This window comes from Tupaia chinensis, unplaced genomic scaffold (assembly GCF_000334495.1).
Source record: "Tupaia chinensis unplaced genomic scaffold, TupChi_1.0 Scaffold000127_2, whole genome shotgun sequence".
Lineage (NCBI taxonomy): Eukaryota > Metazoa > Chordata > Mammalia > Scandentia > Tupaiidae > Tupaia > Tupaia belangeri.
Genome location: NW_006159596.1, coordinates 219034 through 237602, shown reverse-complemented (window position 1 = coordinate 237602; position 18569 = coordinate 219034). Strand labels below are relative to the sequence as shown.

The following is an 18569-nucleotide window of genomic DNA, read 5'->3' as shown; positions in this document are numbered from 1 at the left end:
TACGCCTTGTAGCAAATCTCTCTCTCTAAAAAAAAAAAAAAGAAAACTTACTGTTGGGGCCTGCAGGTGGGGCACTGGTTAAGGCACTGGACTTCCACATCATCAACTGCGGTTGGAGTCCAGGACCTGGTGACTTGAAAATCATGCTGGGTGCGTATGTGACCGAAATACCAGAAGAGAATGGAGGAAAAGAGATTGCATAGTGGCCGCCACCCCCCTCCCTGGGGGTTGATTTCTCACTTTGTCTCTATCTCTCTGTCTCCCTCAGGAGAGCACACACACCCTATGGCAAAAATCTTTAAAAAAAAAAAATAACATCAACAAAAACAACTTACTGTTAAACTCTTTCTCCCTGCTAGAAAATAAAGCATCAGCTAAACCACAAATCAGGAAAAGGCTGAACAAAGACACAATGATGTGAATGATTTATATTTTGATTCATTCTTATAACAAATCACATACATGGCACACACAGTTAATATTTGCTCTTTTAATAAGAATCAAGAATTAGGATCAGCCTTGTAGCCTAGTAAGGGAGCCATATCCCACAGGGCTGACAGTGGCTCAAATCCCAGCCCCTGCAGCTTGAAAAACACACCAGGCACATAGGCATGCTTGAAATCTCAACAGAGTGCAAAAATGGAAGAGAAAGGATTATGGTATGACCTCACCCCACTATGGGGGGAGATGCTTTCTCCTTTTCTCTGTCTCTCCCCTCCTGGCAAACACATGTGCCTCTGGCAGTAAAAACAAAAAACTGCAAAATAGAAACGATGCCAGATTTTAAAACATGTACTATTGTGCACAAAAGTCAACTATCCAAAATACATTAAAAAAAAAAAAAGACAGATAAAAGAAACCACTACACTTTGCTTTACCTTTTCTTTATCTTTGTACAATGATCTCAAAGTATTGAAGACTGGTGGACAACCCTTGCTGAAATTCATCCTTAGAAACTTGTCCAAACATTCTTTAAACTTCTCACCTTGAAAGAAAAAAATCCTGTTGGCTTCCACTTTTCCAGACAATTCTAATCATACATACTTTAACACGAACAGTCATACTTAAAACCAACAGACAATTAAACTGCAAAAGCATTTTCATTCTCTAGCCACTGTTCTCACTTACCAGATAAAAAGTTTAATGGCAGCCTCCTTGGCACCAGTCCCCTGGGGTATTTAGTCCAGGCCTCCTCGTAAATTTTCAGGCGTTCTAACATATTAGCTACAGAGAAAAATTATTTTTATATGTAATCATTAATTGTATTTTCCTGGCAGATTATAAATCTCTCAAAGTATATAAAAATAATATTATAAAGAAAATCTGAAGATGAGAAAAAAATTCTAATATTATCACCTAAATATATCAATAATAATTTTATGATCTTTCTTTCCAATATTTTCACATGTTAAATACCCTTAAATCATATAAAGTACGTAATTTTCTTTATCTTGTTCTGCTTCAGGTAGGTTCAAAATCTAAGAACTCCTTGAGTTCTGAAAAAGTCTTGGTACTGCTACTATTTTCTTTAGCTTCTATCTCTAATTTCTCTTCTTTGATTTATTTTGGAGCACCCAGATCTATACACTATCTCCCATTTCTCTGAGTTTCTTTTATATTTTCTTTTCTTTTTTTTTTTGTTTTTGGAGAGGTTTTTGCTATAGGGCACGTGCGCTCGCCAGACAGAGAGAGAGAGAGAGAGAAAGAGAGACATAGAGACAGAAAGTGAGAAATCACCCCCCAGGGGGGATGGTCACGCCGCAATCCCTTCTCCTCCATTCTCCTCTCGGGATCCTAGGCACGCACGCACACTCTCTGGTGTGAGTTCTAAGCCACCGGGTCCGGGATGCGAACTGTGGTCAACTACGTGGGAATCCAGTGACATAGCCATTACGCTAACTGCTGGTTCCCTTATTTTCTTTTATACTCTCAGTGTGCATGTTGAGCATTCTCCTCAGCTTAATCATCTACTTCACTACGTTTTTCTCAGCTGTGGCCACTCTTATTCAGTCTACTAAGTGTCTTATTTCAACAACTATGATTTTCACCTCCCCGATTCCTAATTGGTACTTTCTCCTAACTATCCAGGTTTCATGGTCACCAACTTCCTGTATTCAGCTTAGAATCTTCTATCATCTACACTCTCACTTTTGCTGGGAGAAAATTACCTAGTGTTCCCTATGGTAGTTTCAGAATCTATGTTACAAAGTAATATTCAGCAAGATGTCATATACAAGTGACATGAAGAATGATTCACTCTCACTTACCTGGAGGGAAACACAGCCTCAAATCAGATCATAAGGATTCTGCCTATTTTTTTCTAGGCTTGTTCCCATAGTGAATCCCATTTATGGTAGAGGGTGCTGTGCATGGGAAAAAGTGAATCTCTGGATATTTGAGTGATGAAACTTTTTTTTTAATTATCTAATTTCATTTATTCATTCATTTATTTTAATTTGACCAGAGAGAGACAGGGGAAGAGAGAGAGAGAGGGCAAGTGAGAAAGGAAGCCACCAGGTCCAGGACTCAAACTGTGGTCAGCCATGTGGGAGTGTCCAGCAACTCAACCACCACGCCACCTACTGGCCCCTGAGTAATCTAAATTTAATTCTTCCCACAAAACAAAACAAAACAAACAAACAAACAAACAAAGAAGGAGCACTACTCAAGCAACCTGAATATCTTCGTGTGACCCTGACAAGTCCATCCTGCTGCCACAGAGGTTACGCTTCCTTTATTTTCAGGAAGCTATCTCCATTTCTGTCAATAAAAACTCTTTCAAGTTTCAGATGCTATTATACACTTGTGATTTTTTTAATTTTAAATTTGTCTTTTTCTGAGGGGGAATACCTCTAACAGGGTCTCGTCATGCCACCATCCTTCTCCTGCAAATAGCTAGGACAACAGGTGCACAATGGTATACCTGGTATGTTTACGTCAATCTAGTATCCAAATTCAGGCCTCTCGTGGTCTTAGCAATATAGAGCAGTGCTCCACCCCCATGTTACTGTACCATATCAACTGTAAATTTTTTCTCAAGTTATTACTAATATTCTTTCTCAACCATTACTATAAATTTGCTGGAGAAAAAGTACAGAACATACTCAACTTTTCATATTAAACTTAAGTTTATAAATATATTTTTATATTCAGGTTTTTTTATTTTTAAGTTTTTTTTTATATACGGCGCATGTGCTCTCCAGAGACACAGAGTAAGAGAGGCAGACAGCAAAAAATCCCCTCCCAGGAGGGATGGCCATACCACAATCCCTTCTCCTCCATTCTTCTCTCGAGATCTTGGGCACACACACACATGCGCACACCCAGCATGAGTTTTTTTTTTTTTAATAGAATTGTTCTATTTATTTATTTATTATTTATTTTGGGGGGAGAGGTTTTTGCTATAAGGCACGTGTGCTTGCCAGAAAGACAGAGAGAGACAGAGAGACAGAAGGCAAGAAATCATCCCCCAGGGGGGATGGCCACACCGCAATCCCTTCTCCTCCATTCTTCTCTCAGGATCTTGGGCATGCACGTACACGCACCGGGCGTTGAGTTTAAGCCACCGGGTCTAGGACTTGATCCATAGTCGACTACATGGGAGTCCAGTGACATAGCCATTGTGTTATCTGCTGGTCCCTTACTTATTTTTTAATTTGACCAGAGAGGGACAGGAAGAGAGAAAGTGAGAAAGCAAGCCGCCATGTGTGGGACTCGAACCACAGTCGGCCATGTGGGCATCCAATGCCCTTAGTCACCATGCTCCCTGCCGGCAACCCCAGCATGAGTCCTGGGTCCAGGACTCAACTGCAGTCGACTATGTGGGAGTACAGCGACATAACCATTATACCATCTGCTGGTCCCTGTATTCAGACTTACAATCAATGTGTACATTGCTCTTTGACATGTATTTTACTTTCTCTTTTTAAAGAATTATTTTACTTAACTTTATTTACTTTTAACTCGACCAGAGAAAGTCAGAGAGAGAGAGAGAGAGAGGGCAAGTGAGAAAGGAAGCCACCAGGTCCAGGACTCAAACTGTGGTCAGCCATGTGGGAGTGTCCAGCAACTCAACCACCACGCCACCTACTGGCCCCTGAGTAATCTAAATTTAATTCTTCCCACAAAACAAAACAAAACAAACAAACAAACAAACAAAGAAGGAGCACTACTCAAGCAACCTGAATATCTTCGTGTGACCCTGACAAGTCCATCCTGCTGCCACAGAGGTTACGCTTCCTTTATTTTCAGGAAGCTATCTCCATTTCTGTCAATAAAAACTCTTTCAAGTTTCAGATGCTATTATACACTTGTGATTTTTTTAATTTTAAATTTGTCTTTTTCTGAGGGGGAATACCTCTAACAGGGTCTCGTCATGCCACCATCCTTCTCCTGCAAATAGCTAGGACAACAGGTGCACAATGGTATACCTGGTATGTTTACGTCAATCTAGTATCCAAATTCAGGCCTCTCGTGGTCTTAGCAATATAGAGCAGTGCTCCACCCCCATGTTACTGTACCATATCAACTGTAAATTTTTTCTCAAGTTATTACTAATATTCTTTCTCAACCATTACTATAAATTTGCTGGAGAAAAAGTACAGAACATACTCAACTTTTCATATTAAACTTAAGTTTATAAATATATTTTTATATTCAGGTTTTTTTATTTTTAAGTTTTTTTTTATATACGGCGCATGTGCTCTCCAGAGACACAGAGTAAGAGAGGCAGACAGCAAAAAATCACCTCCCAGGAGGGATGGCCATACCACAATCCCTTCTCCTCCATTCTTCTCTCGAGATCTTGGGCACACACACACATGCGCACACCCAGCATGAGTTTTTTTTTTTTTAATAGAATTGTTCTATTTATTTATTTATTATTTATTTTGGGGGGAGAGGTTTTTGCTATAAGGCACGTGTGCTTGCCAGAAAGACAGAGAGAGACAGAGAGACAGAAGGCAAGAAATCATCCCCCAGGGGGGATGGCCACACCGCAATCCCTTCTCCTCCATTCTTCTCTCAGGATCTTGGGCATGCACGTACACGCACCGGGCGTTGAGTTTAAGCCACCGGGTCTAGGACTTGATCCATAGTCGACTACATGGGAGTCCAGTGACATAGCCATTGTGTTATCTGCTGGTCCCTTACTTATTTTTTAATTTGACCAGAGAGGGACAGGAAGAGAGAAAGTGAGAAAGCAAGCCGCCATGTGTGGGACTCGAACCACAGTCGGCCATGTGGGCATCCAATGCCCTTAGTCACCATGCTCCCTGCCGGCAACCCCAGCATGAGTCCTGGGTCCAGGACTCAACTGCAGTCGACTATGTGGGAGTACAGCGACATAACCATTATACCATCTGCTGGTCCCTGTATTCAGACTTTGAAACTACTTTTCTGGTTGTGCTCTTCAAAGAGGTCATAAGATGTACATTAAAGGACCAGCAGGTGGCATGTTGATTAGGGCAACAGATTCACACATGGATGATCTTGCTTTGAGCACAGAAGCTGGTGGCTTTCTCTCTCTCTCTCTCTCTCTGTGGTGAGTGCACGTGCCCTACAGCACATTAAAAATAATAACAATAAATAAAATTAAATTTTAAAAATTCTAAAAAAAAAAAAGCACATTAAAAAAAGAAGTCATGGGACGACCAGATGGCACTACAGGTAGGGCAGTTTGATCCCACATGGCTGACTGCAGTTTGAGTGCTGGGCCTGGTGGCTTCAGGAGCAAACTGGGCACATGTGCTTATGTGCCCAACATCCTGAGAGGAGAATGGAGGAGAGAGGATTGTGGCAAGGTCATCTCCTCTGGTGGGTGCTTTCTTTCTTCTCCTTTCTCTTTTCCTCCCTCCCTGGCAAGCATACATACACCCTATGGCACAATTTTTAAAAATAAGAAATAAAAAGGAAGAAGCTAAAATTTTGAAAGTTTTAAATAACACTACCTGGCTTGAGAGCTTTTTCTAAGCCTTTGTAATAGGCCCAGTTTTCAGGATTTCTCTCTTGTAGTCCTCTATAAACATCAGCAGCATCTTCCAAACGACACAATTGCAACAGAAGTTCCCCTGATTAACAAAACAAAACAGGACAACAAATTAACTAAATACCTAAAAATATCTATTGTAACTTTGTTTCCTTATATTTTCTCTTAAAATCTCATTATAAACCAATGTTTGGAAGTGAATGGATCTGGTATCCTCCTGAGTTCCCAATTCCCTTAAAGAAGACTATTTACTATGTTAATTTATTGGTACCTCCTTCAAAAAAAAGTTAATTTCCTCCATGAGCAAAGAAGAGAAAGAGAGGGAGGAGGAAGAGAAAACAGCAGAGAGAGAAGGGAGGGAAGAGACTGTATCCCCTAACAATGTTCTAATACCACAATCCACTCCCAGTCTTCATCCAGCTTCAAGTCATGAGCAAGCACTTGTTTGGTGTACTCAGCGAGGTCTCTGTACTTGAACCAGGAACCTTCTCACATGGGATTATCTCACAGATCAGTGTTTTACCCCTGCACCCACATGGCCGCCCGCGGTTCGAGTCTTAGACCTGGACAATTGCTTTCTCACCAATCCATTTTTCACATTATTGTAATTATTCTGAATAATGTGATTTTATTATAAGTTTGCATTATTTAGAAATGTTATTTTCTTCACAATATCAATTTATTTTGAGAATCTGTCTAGCTCCAGGCTACTTTTCCACTCCCTTCTTTTGATTTATTTTGGAGCTTCTAGCTCTGTCTGCTATCTTCCATTTCTCTAAATTTCTTTTACATTTCTTTTATATTCATTGAAGGCTCTCTCACCATGCCATTATCTACTTCTCAATTATTCCTGATCTCATATTAAAATTTCAACATCCACGTTAACAACCCAACCTAATACTATAACTTCATGATTTCTTAGTCAACTACAAAAGAACTCTGCCAGGTGACATTTGACATCTGAAGACATTTTGGTTGTCAGAGTAAGGATGGTGAAGGCTATAAGCATCTAATAGGTAGAAGCTAGGAGTCCTGTTATACACCCTACAACGTAAAAAAGAGAGATCCGTCTCCAATCACTTGCTCAGGTCCCAATTATCAACAGTGCCAAAGCTGACAGAGCCTGCCTTACATTCTTAATGGAAAACAGAAAAAATAACCTGCAACTTTACTCTCTGACACTACGTCTATTTCCATTTCCTTCCTTTAGTCTCTTCCCCTTTTGTGTGGTAGGAACTAGTGGTATAAAAATGAACAATAAAAGATTTTGCTTAAATATACCCACTCATCTACTCCAGGAAGTTCTCAAGTAACTGCAACCATCTTGTCCTCTGCTCTCCACTACCACCACCAGAAATGCTAAAATTTCCAAAAACTGATTCTATTCTCAGCTCCCTTGCATTTTCCTTACATACTCTATCCCCAATACTTGGCTCAAAGTAGGTATTCAACATACACTTTGTGGAATTATCTGATGACCCTGTTTGCTATTATTTATAAAATTGAAGCAATTAGAAAAGAACTCCAGGGCCAGTAGGTGGCATGGTAGTTAAGGTGCTGGATCTCACATGGTTGACCATGGTTCGAGGCCCAAACCTGGAGGTTTGCTTTTTTGTTTTCCCTCTCTCTCTGGTCCAATAAAATAATAAATTAAATCTAAAAAAATTTTAAAGTACAGTGGTCATGGAAGTTGGAATCTGCTATGGAGTATGTAACAACTCACTTGCTGAATAAACTGGCCCTGAAAGGAAAAAATATAATTCCCAAAAAGACCTTACATTTACTCGGTTGTCAATATACCCTATCATTTCTTATTGATGATTATTCCATTTCTCCTCTAAGATTAACCTTCAACTTATCCATTAGATCATATCCCCTCTACTGTGTCAAACATTCTGTCTCTATTGGATCATCCCTCAGTCAGCATAAATGCACGCTCTTAAGAAAAATCCTTTGGGGGTCAGCAAGTAGCAAGGACATAAAGGTGCTGGACCCCACATGGCTGACTCTGGTTGGAGTCCTGGATTCAGTGACTTGAAAAACATGCCAGGTGTCTGCACGCACACCCAAAATCCTGAGAGAATGGAGGAGAAGACACTGTGGTATGCCCATCTCCCTTGGGGGATTATTTACTTCTCCTCTTTCTCTCTCATGATTTCTCACTTTCTCTCTCTTTCTCCAGTGAGCACACATGCCCTACAGCTTAAAAAGGGGGGAAAAAAAAAATCAAATGTCAAATGATGGGCCAGCTGGCGGCATGGTGGTTAAGGTGGCTGGACCACACATGGCTGACTACAAGGTTCAAACCTCAGACTCAGCTTGAAAAAAACACCAGGCATATGTGTGTGTATGGCCAGAATCCCAAAACAAGGGAGAAGTTAGAGGAGAAGGGATTGTAGCATAACCATTTATCCTGGGGTGAGGAATACTTTCTCACTTTCTCTCAATCTGTGTGTCTGTCCTGCCAGTGCTCATGCCATCTGGCAAAATTTTCAAACAGAAAATATTAAAAAAAGAATCAAATTAAATAATGTTCTTAAGAATGCTTTGAAGATTGGGATGCAGCAGTTAGCGTAATGGCTATGTTGCTGGACTCCCACGTAGTCGACCGCGGTTCGTGTCCCGGACCTGGTGGCTTAAAACTCACGCTGGGTGCATGTGCGTGCCCAAGATCCCGAGAGAATGGAGGAGAAGGGATTGCGGCATGACCATCCCCTCTGGGGGGTGATTTCTCGCTTCCTGTCTCTATGTCTCTGTCTGTCTGGTGAGCACACACACCCTGTAGTGAAAATCTCTCCAAAAAAAAAAAAGAATGCTTTGAAGATTAAGCTGGCCTGTAACGTAGTGGTTAAAGTGACGGAATCCCACAGGGCTGACTGCAATTTAAGTCCTGAACCTGGTGACTTGAAAAATACATCAGGTGCATGTGCATGCATACCCAAAATCCAGAAATGAGGAAGAAATGGACAAGGGATGTGGAGTGACCACTTCCCATAAGGGGTGCTTTTTCACTTACCCTCTCTGACTCGTTCTCTTTTATAAGTACACATACCCTCTGGCAAAATTTAAAAAAAAAAAAGAAAAGAAAAAAAAAAAGAAAGAAATTGAGGCCCAAGTCTTATCCCTGGTCATACAAGCTACTTTGTAGCCAATGAAAGATGACCAAACTAGTTGTTTTCACATCTATAATCTTTTCATTAGCCCAGAAGCTGCTCCCTGTATATTGGTAGACTACTAAGAGATGAACAATGAAAATGAAAGAGCTATCCTGGATCTATAGTTCACAACTAAGTTCCAGGAGCCTGAGATTTCCAGTTTTTCTTGCCAGTAGCACTGTCCTTTGATAAAAGTTCATCTGGCAAATAAATGGCTATCACCACTAAGCACTTCCACTGTATTTGAGGTCAAGGTGAGACAAAGGAATTTAAAACCTTGAGCAAACTTTATTTCCTCGACTAGCAAGGGCAAAGCAACATTTCATATGGTGATTCTTAAACAATACTGTTATTCCTCTTTCATTTTACAATCACTTCCTGAAGTTCTAAAACCTAAGACTTTTTTCTAAGTACTCCAATAAATGGCAGCACCAGAGCTTGTTACTTAGGGATCTGATCTTATTACCATCCACATACATGAACCCAAATCTCTAGTTTCTTTTTTACCCAGAATTCATGTTTCCCTATATCCTCAAAGATATTCAAATTAATCAGAAAGACCCTTAGGAATGTCCTACATGTATTTTAGTTAAGACTGATTTACCAAATTTATTACAGACAATAATGGCACATATTACATAAACCAGAGTTTTGTTAATAAACAGTTTCTAAAAAATTTAATCCTATATTACTCAACTAAATAATTACCTCCTATGTTTTGATAAACACTGCAATATTTTCAATAGAAAGATATTTATTTAAAGAAAGCATATTTTATTGAGCCATTTCATTTAATAATTTTTATTGTTCACATTTTCTTATACCAACAATATACATTGTTTAACTGTGATTTTTCACACATTACAAACTATACAACATACCTAACTGATAGACTCTCTATCTTCAAAACATTATATGAAATTTTCAGTAGTAACTAGATGATTTTTCAGCCTGACCTTTGCCATAATTATTAGACTAAGTTATATTCTTGGGACCAGCAGATGGCATCAATACATTGCTGGACGTGATCACATGTAGTCCACTGCAGTTCAAGTCATAGACCGTCTTAATACGCACCCTGGCCACATGGACGTCCATGCCCAAAATCACAAGAGGAAAACAGAGGAGAAGGGATTGTGGGGTGGCTATCCCCCTGGGAGGTGATTTCTGGCTTTCTGTCTGTCTCTGTCTCTCCAGCAAGCAAGCACACACACCCTATGACAAAAATCTCTCGTAAAAAAAAAGAAAAAAGAAGTTACATTCTTTAAAAAATACCTTTGGTTTCTTCTACGGCAAGTTTATCACAAATCTGCTTTTCATAAGTACAAAGATGCTCCAAAGCTTCTCTATAGAGACCTGCTTCTCGAAGAACTTGATTCTGATATAAAAGGAGTTCACTATATTCATAATCCACTTTATCAGGGGATGTCTGTACATGGATAGAAGGAATACTAACAGTGAGAATTTTATTTTCATATTAGAAAATTGTTTACACACTCAAAAACATGTAAGAAGTGAAAGGCTAATGTCTAGTCGATAAAAGTATTTTTAAAAACTTTGAAATATCTCTATGGAGCAACTAAGTAATGATAATATTAACTTTTAACACAATGACTTAAACAATATTCCATAAATTCTTACATATGAAAAATAAATGAGGAAGAAGGAAAAGTATTACTTAACAGTAGAATTTCACAAAATATGCCTAGAAGGAATGACAGAGTTAGAAAAGCACCATTTTGCAACAATCACTGCAATAACTGAGTCAAGCAAGAGTCAAGATGAACGCTAAAACTAGTGGTAAAAAAGTTTGAAGAGGAAAAGACCCTTATTTATTAAATGTGAGATGAAAAAAAATCAAATTTACAGTTGCAGATATCACCTTAATCAAATAATCAAATGTAACAAAGAGATATCATATGCCTTTTGTGATAAACTGAGAAGGACCCAATATAATTTTTGTAGTTTCCTGCCAATGCCTAACTACAGCTAATAATGAGGAAACATTAGACGAATCACAACTAAGGCACATTCAATAAAAGCACTGCCCTGTATTCTTCAAAAATACCAGTATTATAAAATACAAATTCTTCAAAGCTATTCAAGATAAAAAGTTACTGAAGATATAAATGACTACTAAATGCAAGGTTATCAGTCTAAACCTGATCCTGAAATGGAAAGGGGATTAAAAAAAAAAAAACCAGAAAAGATACAACTAGAAAATTCGTAAATTCTAATATGGGCAGTAGATTAACTAATATTGCATTAGCCCCCCTTTTCCATGGTTTAACTTTATCTGATTGACCACAGTCCAATAATATCAAAAGGAAAATTCCAGAAATAAGAAATTCTTGGGCTTTTAAATTGCAAAGCATTTTGAGTAGTGTGATGAAACCTCTTGCTACTCCACTCTACCCTGCCTGGAACATGTACAGACACTTCTGTCTAACACTTAGATACTGCACATGCTAACTACCCATTAGTCACTTAGTAGTCAACTTGGGTATCATATGCCTGCATTTTTATCATACTATATTGTTCTATTTTATTGTTGCTTTTCCTTTTTTTGGAGAGGTTTTTGCTATCAGGTGTGTGCACCCACCAGGAAGACAGAGAGAGACAGAAAGCGAGAAATCCCACGGTGGATGGCTTTGCCGCAATCCTGTTTTTCATCCTTTACTGTGCCTAATTTATAAATTAAACTCTACCATACACATGCATAGATAGAAAAAACATAGTATTACATAGAATTCATAACTATCTGCAGTTTCAAGGATCCTTTCGGGTTTTCAGAAGGTATCCTTGCAGATAAGTGCAAAACTACTGTAGTACATTAATGTTAAGTTCCCAAATTATGATAATCTATGTAGTCTTATATACAGACTGACAGAATATTGTTATTCTTAAGAAAAATACACCGAAGCATTTAGGGGTAAAAGGCCATACAGAGCTCCAGCAGGTGATGTGGTGGTTAAAGGTGCTGGATTCTCACATGGCCGACCATGGTTCAAGTCCTGGACCTGGCAGCTTGCTTTCCGGCTTCCCCTTTCTCTCTGTCTCTGATTGGTCAAATTAAAAAATAACAACAAATGGAATTAAATAAATAAATAATTCTGTAAAAAAAAGAAAAGATCATATGATGTCTGTAATTCCTCTCAAATGTTTAAGCAAGAAAATTTAGAGAAAGATATCAAGATTTTACAGTGAATGAGTCAAATATCAACAATCAGTTGATATAAGTAACATCCACATGAAGTTTATACTATTCATGTACTATTCTTTAAGTTTGAAACTATTTCAAAATAGAAATTCACACTATACTTCTTTCATTATACTTAGAATCAGACTTAGTCAATTAATCAAAATGGCTTTTGATTATTACCTGTTGTGTTTTCCTAAATTCTTCTAAAATCTTTGCTGCCATTTCATAATCTTCTAATAAATGGTAAGCTATAGCATAACCAATCCACGATGCTCTCTGTGCAGGTCGAAGTTGAAGTAACTGATACCTCGTTTCCTTAAAAGGGGGGAGAGAGAGGGAAATACTTTATATCAGGTTTACAGCTAAAGGCTCCTTTAAAAGAAATTAATTTATCCCACAACACTTAACAATTTGCAACACCATGTTGGAAACTATAATAAAGAATAGTTTCCAGGCCTTCTTGTGGCACAATGTTTAAGGCAGCTGGGTCCTAAATGGTCAACTACACAGTTCGAGTCCTAGATCCGGCAACTTGAAAAACATGCTAGGCCCCTGTGTGTGGCCAAAACCCTGAAGAGGAAGAAACAGAAGGGACTGTGGTGTTACCATTTCCCACGGGGAGTACTTTCACATCTTCTCTTTTTTGTTTTTGCTATAGGTGGGTACGCTTACCAGAGACAGACAGAGAGGGACAGGCAAAGTGAGAAACCACCGGCTGGGGAAATGGCCATGCTGCAATCCCTGCTGCTCCATTCTCTAGGGATTTGGGGCCAGTATACAATCACGTCCACCTTGATTTTCAAGCAAATGGGCCCAGGACACAAACTATGCAGTTGGTTATGTGGGTTCTAGTATCTTTACCACCACGCCACCTGCTGGCCCTTTCTCATCTTTTGCTCTCTCTCTGGTGAGTACATGCACCTTTCAGCAAATTAGAAGATAAATAAAAATTAGTTTCAAACATCCACATTGTGTAGCTTTATAGAAGTAAAGAAATATTTGTTATGAAGCACAAGGGATCAGCAGATCACGTAATGATTACGTCATTAGATTCTCACACAGCCAACCACAGTCCAAGTCCTGGACTTCTTGGCTTCACGTGTGTGTGTGTGTGTGTGTGTGTGTGTGTTTGTGTGTGCATGCCCAAAATCCCAAGAGGAAAACGGAGAAGAGATTATGGCATGGCCATCCCCCTAGGGAGTGATTTATCATTTTCCATCTCTGTCTCTCCAGTGAGCAAACATGCAAAAATCTTAAAAAAAAAAAAAGAAAAGAAATAAAAAAGAGGCACAACAAAGCCTTCAAGCTAATCTTATGATTTTTTAAAAAACTCAAGATCAGACACCTTCTTTCCTGATCTATTTATTCCAAGAAAAGAAATGGGATGATTATAAAAAGGGAAAAAGTTATTCAAAAATTTATTAGAAAATAAATGTCTAGGGAAACAGCAGGTGGTATAATGGTTGAAGGTGCTAGACACTCCTACATAGCTGGCCACAGTTCAAGTCCCGGACCTGGTAGTTTCCTTTCTCACTTTCCCCTCTCTCTGTGTGTTCTCTCTGATCAAGTTAAAATAAATGAATGAATAAATAAAATTAATCTTTTAAAAAATAAAATAAATGCCTAAGTACTGAATTATGACATATATAGAAAACAAATCAACAGGGATTACCATGGAGAACCAAGAATATGAAATGGGGACTAAACAGACCCAAGACTAATTCAATGGTTAAAGCAAAGCTACAAAAAGGAAAACAACAAAAAAATTCTCTTCCAGTAAAATGTAGTAATGAAAGATAGAGGTTAATACCAGACAACGAAATTGTCTCTCTGAATAGTATTAATGTTAAAATTTACTAAATCCTACACAGTAATCCAGATCTACCTCAGAATAAAATAATTTATTCTTAAAATCTGATTATTCCAATCACAAATACAACCACTATGGTAAGAGGAAAAAAGTCTTATTAAATTCTTCTCAAAAATGGAGCAAAAACAATTTTTTTAACAGGAGGTTCTCAAAAGTATAAAAAATCAATATTTTCCCATTCAAATGAAAAAAATACTTTACTTACCCTGTAACCTTCAAGATCTCGCATTTGAATCTGTAGTAAGGAAAGGTCCCTTAAGATTTGAAGATTGTCTTTATCCCATTTTAGTGCATTTCTGTAACACTTAATGGCTTCATCATACTTCTTGTCTGACCTCTGAAGAAGTCCATAGACATGCCAACCTAAAGAATTTAGTTAAGGATACAACCTACAAGTGAAAAAAACCCTGCTCCAAATGATCTCCCAGTAAACTCAGAAAACGATAGCCATTTAAAAAATTACAAGCTTAAACAAAAAAAAAAAAAAAAAAGGGGGGAAAGGAGGGAATACCACAATAAAAGGCAGTCCAGTCAGTGGAAAGAGTATAGCCTCTGGAGTCAGAAAAAAGTTGGTACAGCCTATCTCATTAGCTCTTTAACCTAGGAAAAGTTCATCTCATTAAGTTTTCGTACTTATAAAATGGAAGAAATTGTCTTTACTATTTAAAAAAAGGAAAAATTAGTCTCTATGTCACATAATTACATAAAATTATGTAGGTTTTCTTTTTTTAGTTAACAATTTAAAACAACTTTTAGCACAATAAAAAGTTCCTAAATGTAACTATATGTAAAACCATTCATTCCTTCAACAAATAGGTATTAAATATTCTTAGTAATTAGAGTGATCAAACTAGTCTCCATATTCAAAGAACATAATGTTTAGTAATGGACACAGATAAGAAAGCAAAATTACAGGTAATACAAAATGCTAAAAAGGCAGAAAATATCCCAATCCCCTAACAGAAGTCCTTTTCACTTTAGATATTGATTACGTCAACAGTCACCCAAACTTCCTATGTTAAGTTTCTCTTCTTTATAGTAAAACACACATAATTGGGGCCAGTAGATGGCCTAATGGTTACATGGCTGGAATGCCATGTAATCGACCATGGTTTAAATCTCAGACCTGGTAGCTTAAACTCACACTGGACATTTTAAAATATTTTTTCCTCTCCAGAAGCTTATGAAGTTTCTCTTTCAGATCAGGCTCAAACTTCTCAATCTAACAACTTCTGTGCCAGGGATCCTCAACAAAGTCAGTAAATGCAGAACATCTAGGATGACATGTGTAACTATAAATACACACTTAACATTATTTATATATTTGGAAAATAATCTTTGTTTTCATAATACAAATGACAAAACTTGACAAAAACCCTCTCAGTGACATAGCTTTAAAAACCCAAGAAACAAGGCCAGCAGGTGGTGTGGTGATTAAGGCACAGAATTCCCACATGGCCGGTAACAGTTCGAGTCCTGGACCTAGAGACTTACTTTCCTAATTTCCCTTTCTCTCTCTGTTTCTCTCTAGTCAAATTAAACAAATAATAATGATGCTAAAAAAAAAAAAAAGAAAGAAAGAAATGCTAGACTTGGCCATCTATTAATAAGTCCCATTACTCATTACCCATTACCTATCTTTATTGCTTACTTGCTTTCTTTCTCCTTCTTTTTTTCAAGTTTTGCTATAGGGAAAATCCACTTGCCAGAGAGAGATAGAGAGAGAGAAAGAGAGAAATTACCCCCTGGAGGGATAGTCCCGCCGCAATCCCTTCTCCTCTATTCCTCCTACAACTTTATGAGCATACACGCACATGTGCCTGGAGTGATTTTTCAAGCCACTGGATCCAGGACTTGAACTGTATAGTCAGTCATGTAGGATCCAGCCATCTTAACCTCCATGCCATCTGCTGGCCCCTGTCCCCCTTTCTATCACCAATGCCCTACATTTCAGGATTTAAAATCTCTAAAGTTACAACAACTTTAAAACTGCATTTTTTCTTTTTTATTAAAGAATTTTTATTTAACTTATTAACTCATTTTAATTTGACCAGAGAGGGACAGAGCAAGCGAGCAAGAGAAAGTGAGAAAGTAGGCCACCACGTCTGGGACTCAAACTATAGTCGGGCATGTGGGAATCTGGCACCCTTAACTACCACACCACCTGCCAAAACTGCATTTAATGTTCATCTCTCCAAAAAACCTATTCTCAATCATTTTAACAATGCTAAAATGTATTTATTTTATTTTTTAATAATTATTTTAACTTTATTTTCTTTATTTGAACTTGATGAAAAAGGGACAGATTGAGTGCAAGAGAAAGGGAGAGAACGTGAGAAATCAAGCTGCTAGGTCTGGGTCTCGAACTGTGATCAACATGTGGGAATCCAGCACCACGCCAGCTGCCAGACCCAACAATGCTAAAACTGAAAGAAAGTTATGCTCAAGAAGAAGAACACAAATCATGGTAAAACAGGTACACTCAGAACACTACAAAATCATTATAAATGAAGGAATGGTATTTAAACCAAGCGTATGCACTAAGCCCTTGCTTACCTTCTAGTGCTCTGGCCACTCTTAACTAACAGACTTTGGTGGACTAGTGACAACTCCTTGAACAAGCCATAACATTTTATATAATATTTGAAAGTGTTCTGTATATGCTTCTAATAAGTATCTTCCTTCATTAAACTCTAGTTTTCTCAACAGCAAAATTCATATCTTTTCTTCAGATTTACTGTGTCAGGGACCTAGTAAACACTTGCAAATATGCTCAATGTTTCAGCACTTAAGACTGTTAGCCCACAAAGCAGGTACAGAAATATTGGTTAAAGACTATTTTAAAAATATCAACCCACAACTTCTTCTCTATCTTTCCCTCAGACACTTCTACTTGCTTCTACCCTTATACATTCCCTAGTAAAATACAATGGTTCTAGTATGGCATCTATCATTATCAGGGATGATGTTACATATTTTGTCATTAAGACTTTGATTCAAACCAAAGCGAAGCGCACTCCAAGTGTACACTCTAAAAGCCTGTCCTCTTAACTAGTATACTATATGCCTTTATTATATCCCTTATGATAATGCATTCTTCTCTAAAGTTACGATCAGGATGAAATATGCATGATGCCTCTCTTAGTCCACTGAGGATGCTGTAACAAAAATACTTCATATTGGGTAATTCATAAACAACAGATTTATTGCTCACTGTTTTGGAGGCTGGGAAGTCTAAGACAGAGGAGCCAGCAGACATTCAGTGTCTGGTGAGGACCTGCTCTCTGCTTCACAGATGGCACATCATAGCCAAGCTCTCACGTGGTTAAAGGAGCAAACACGCTCCACTGGGCCTCTTTTATAAGGATATGAATCCCCTTCATAAGGACTTCATCCTCATAACATAATCACCTCCCAAAGACACTTCCTCCAAATGTTGTCACACTGGCGATTACGTTTCTACACATAAATTTAAGGGTGGTATAATGTTCTCTTTTATTTTAAAGAGTGAGAAGAGATTTTTTTAATAAATATTTTAGAGGCAAGTTCCATGTATCTGTGAAATACATACAATGTTAAAATATGTCAGATATATAAAAATGTTCCCATAATGAAGGTAGTTGGTGTTATTAAAGAAACTATAATTTCCTCTGTAGTTGATCAAAAAGAAGGATCTAAATTTTACTCTCCAATTGCTGTCTTAGCTCAAAACACACCATTCAATTCTTTTTTTTTTTTTTTGGAGAGGTTTTTGCTATAGGGTGCGTGTGCTCGCCAGAAAGACAGAGACACAGAAAGTGAGAAATCACCACCCAGGGGGGTGGTCATGCTGCAATCCCTTCTCCTCCATTCTCTTCTCGTGATCTTGGGCATGCAAGCACATGCGTCCAGCATGAGTTTAAGCCACTGAGTTCAGGACTCAAACCGTGGCCGGCTAGATGGGAGATCAGCGACATAGCTATTACACCAACTACTGGTCTCCATTCAATTCTTAAGTATATCTCAAAAAGGATACACACATGACTCTTCAAGTCATTTCTCAAACCTTTACGAACCAATTCATAAGCTTCTTCTTTTTTTCCCAAACAGTTAAGGGTCAATCCTTTCATAGCCAGGGTTTCTGTTTTTAAAAACAAAGAAAATTAAAAGGAAGATAAAATAAATAAAACATTAAAAACAATCAACAACAAAAGGTAACCACAATTGCAAAAGTAAATGCTACAGTATCCTGATTAAAAAGTTTGAAATTATTAGCATGGCTTATAGGTTTGTGAAAATTAAAATGCATATTTTAAAAAGTGGTAAGAGATCATTTTATATACTTTGGCCCTCTACTTCTTTCTTCTCCAAACAAGT

The 18569-nt window shown here is 38.0% G+C and overlaps 1 protein-coding gene across 1 annotated transcript in view; it reads right to left on the bottom strand.

The window, feature by feature from the left end:
- Positions 1-18569, bottom strand: part of NAA15 (N-alpha-acetyltransferase 15, NatA auxiliary subunit) — an 86255-nt gene that overhangs the window by 36261 nt on the left and 31425 nt on the right. The window contains exons 3-9 of the mRNA XM_006144627.3: positions 18229-18333; positions 14419-14576; positions 12524-12658; positions 10417-10570; positions 5949-6068; positions 1129-1224; positions 879-985 (exon numbers count right to left, since the gene is read on the bottom strand). Coding sequence (XP_006144689.1) covers positions 879-985; positions 1129-1224; positions 5949-6068; positions 10417-10570; positions 12524-12658; positions 14419-14576; positions 18229-18333 — 875 coding nt within the window. The remainder of the gene's footprint in view (positions 1-878; positions 986-1128; positions 1225-5948; positions 6069-10416; positions 10571-12523; positions 12659-14418; positions 14577-18228; positions 18334-18569) is intronic.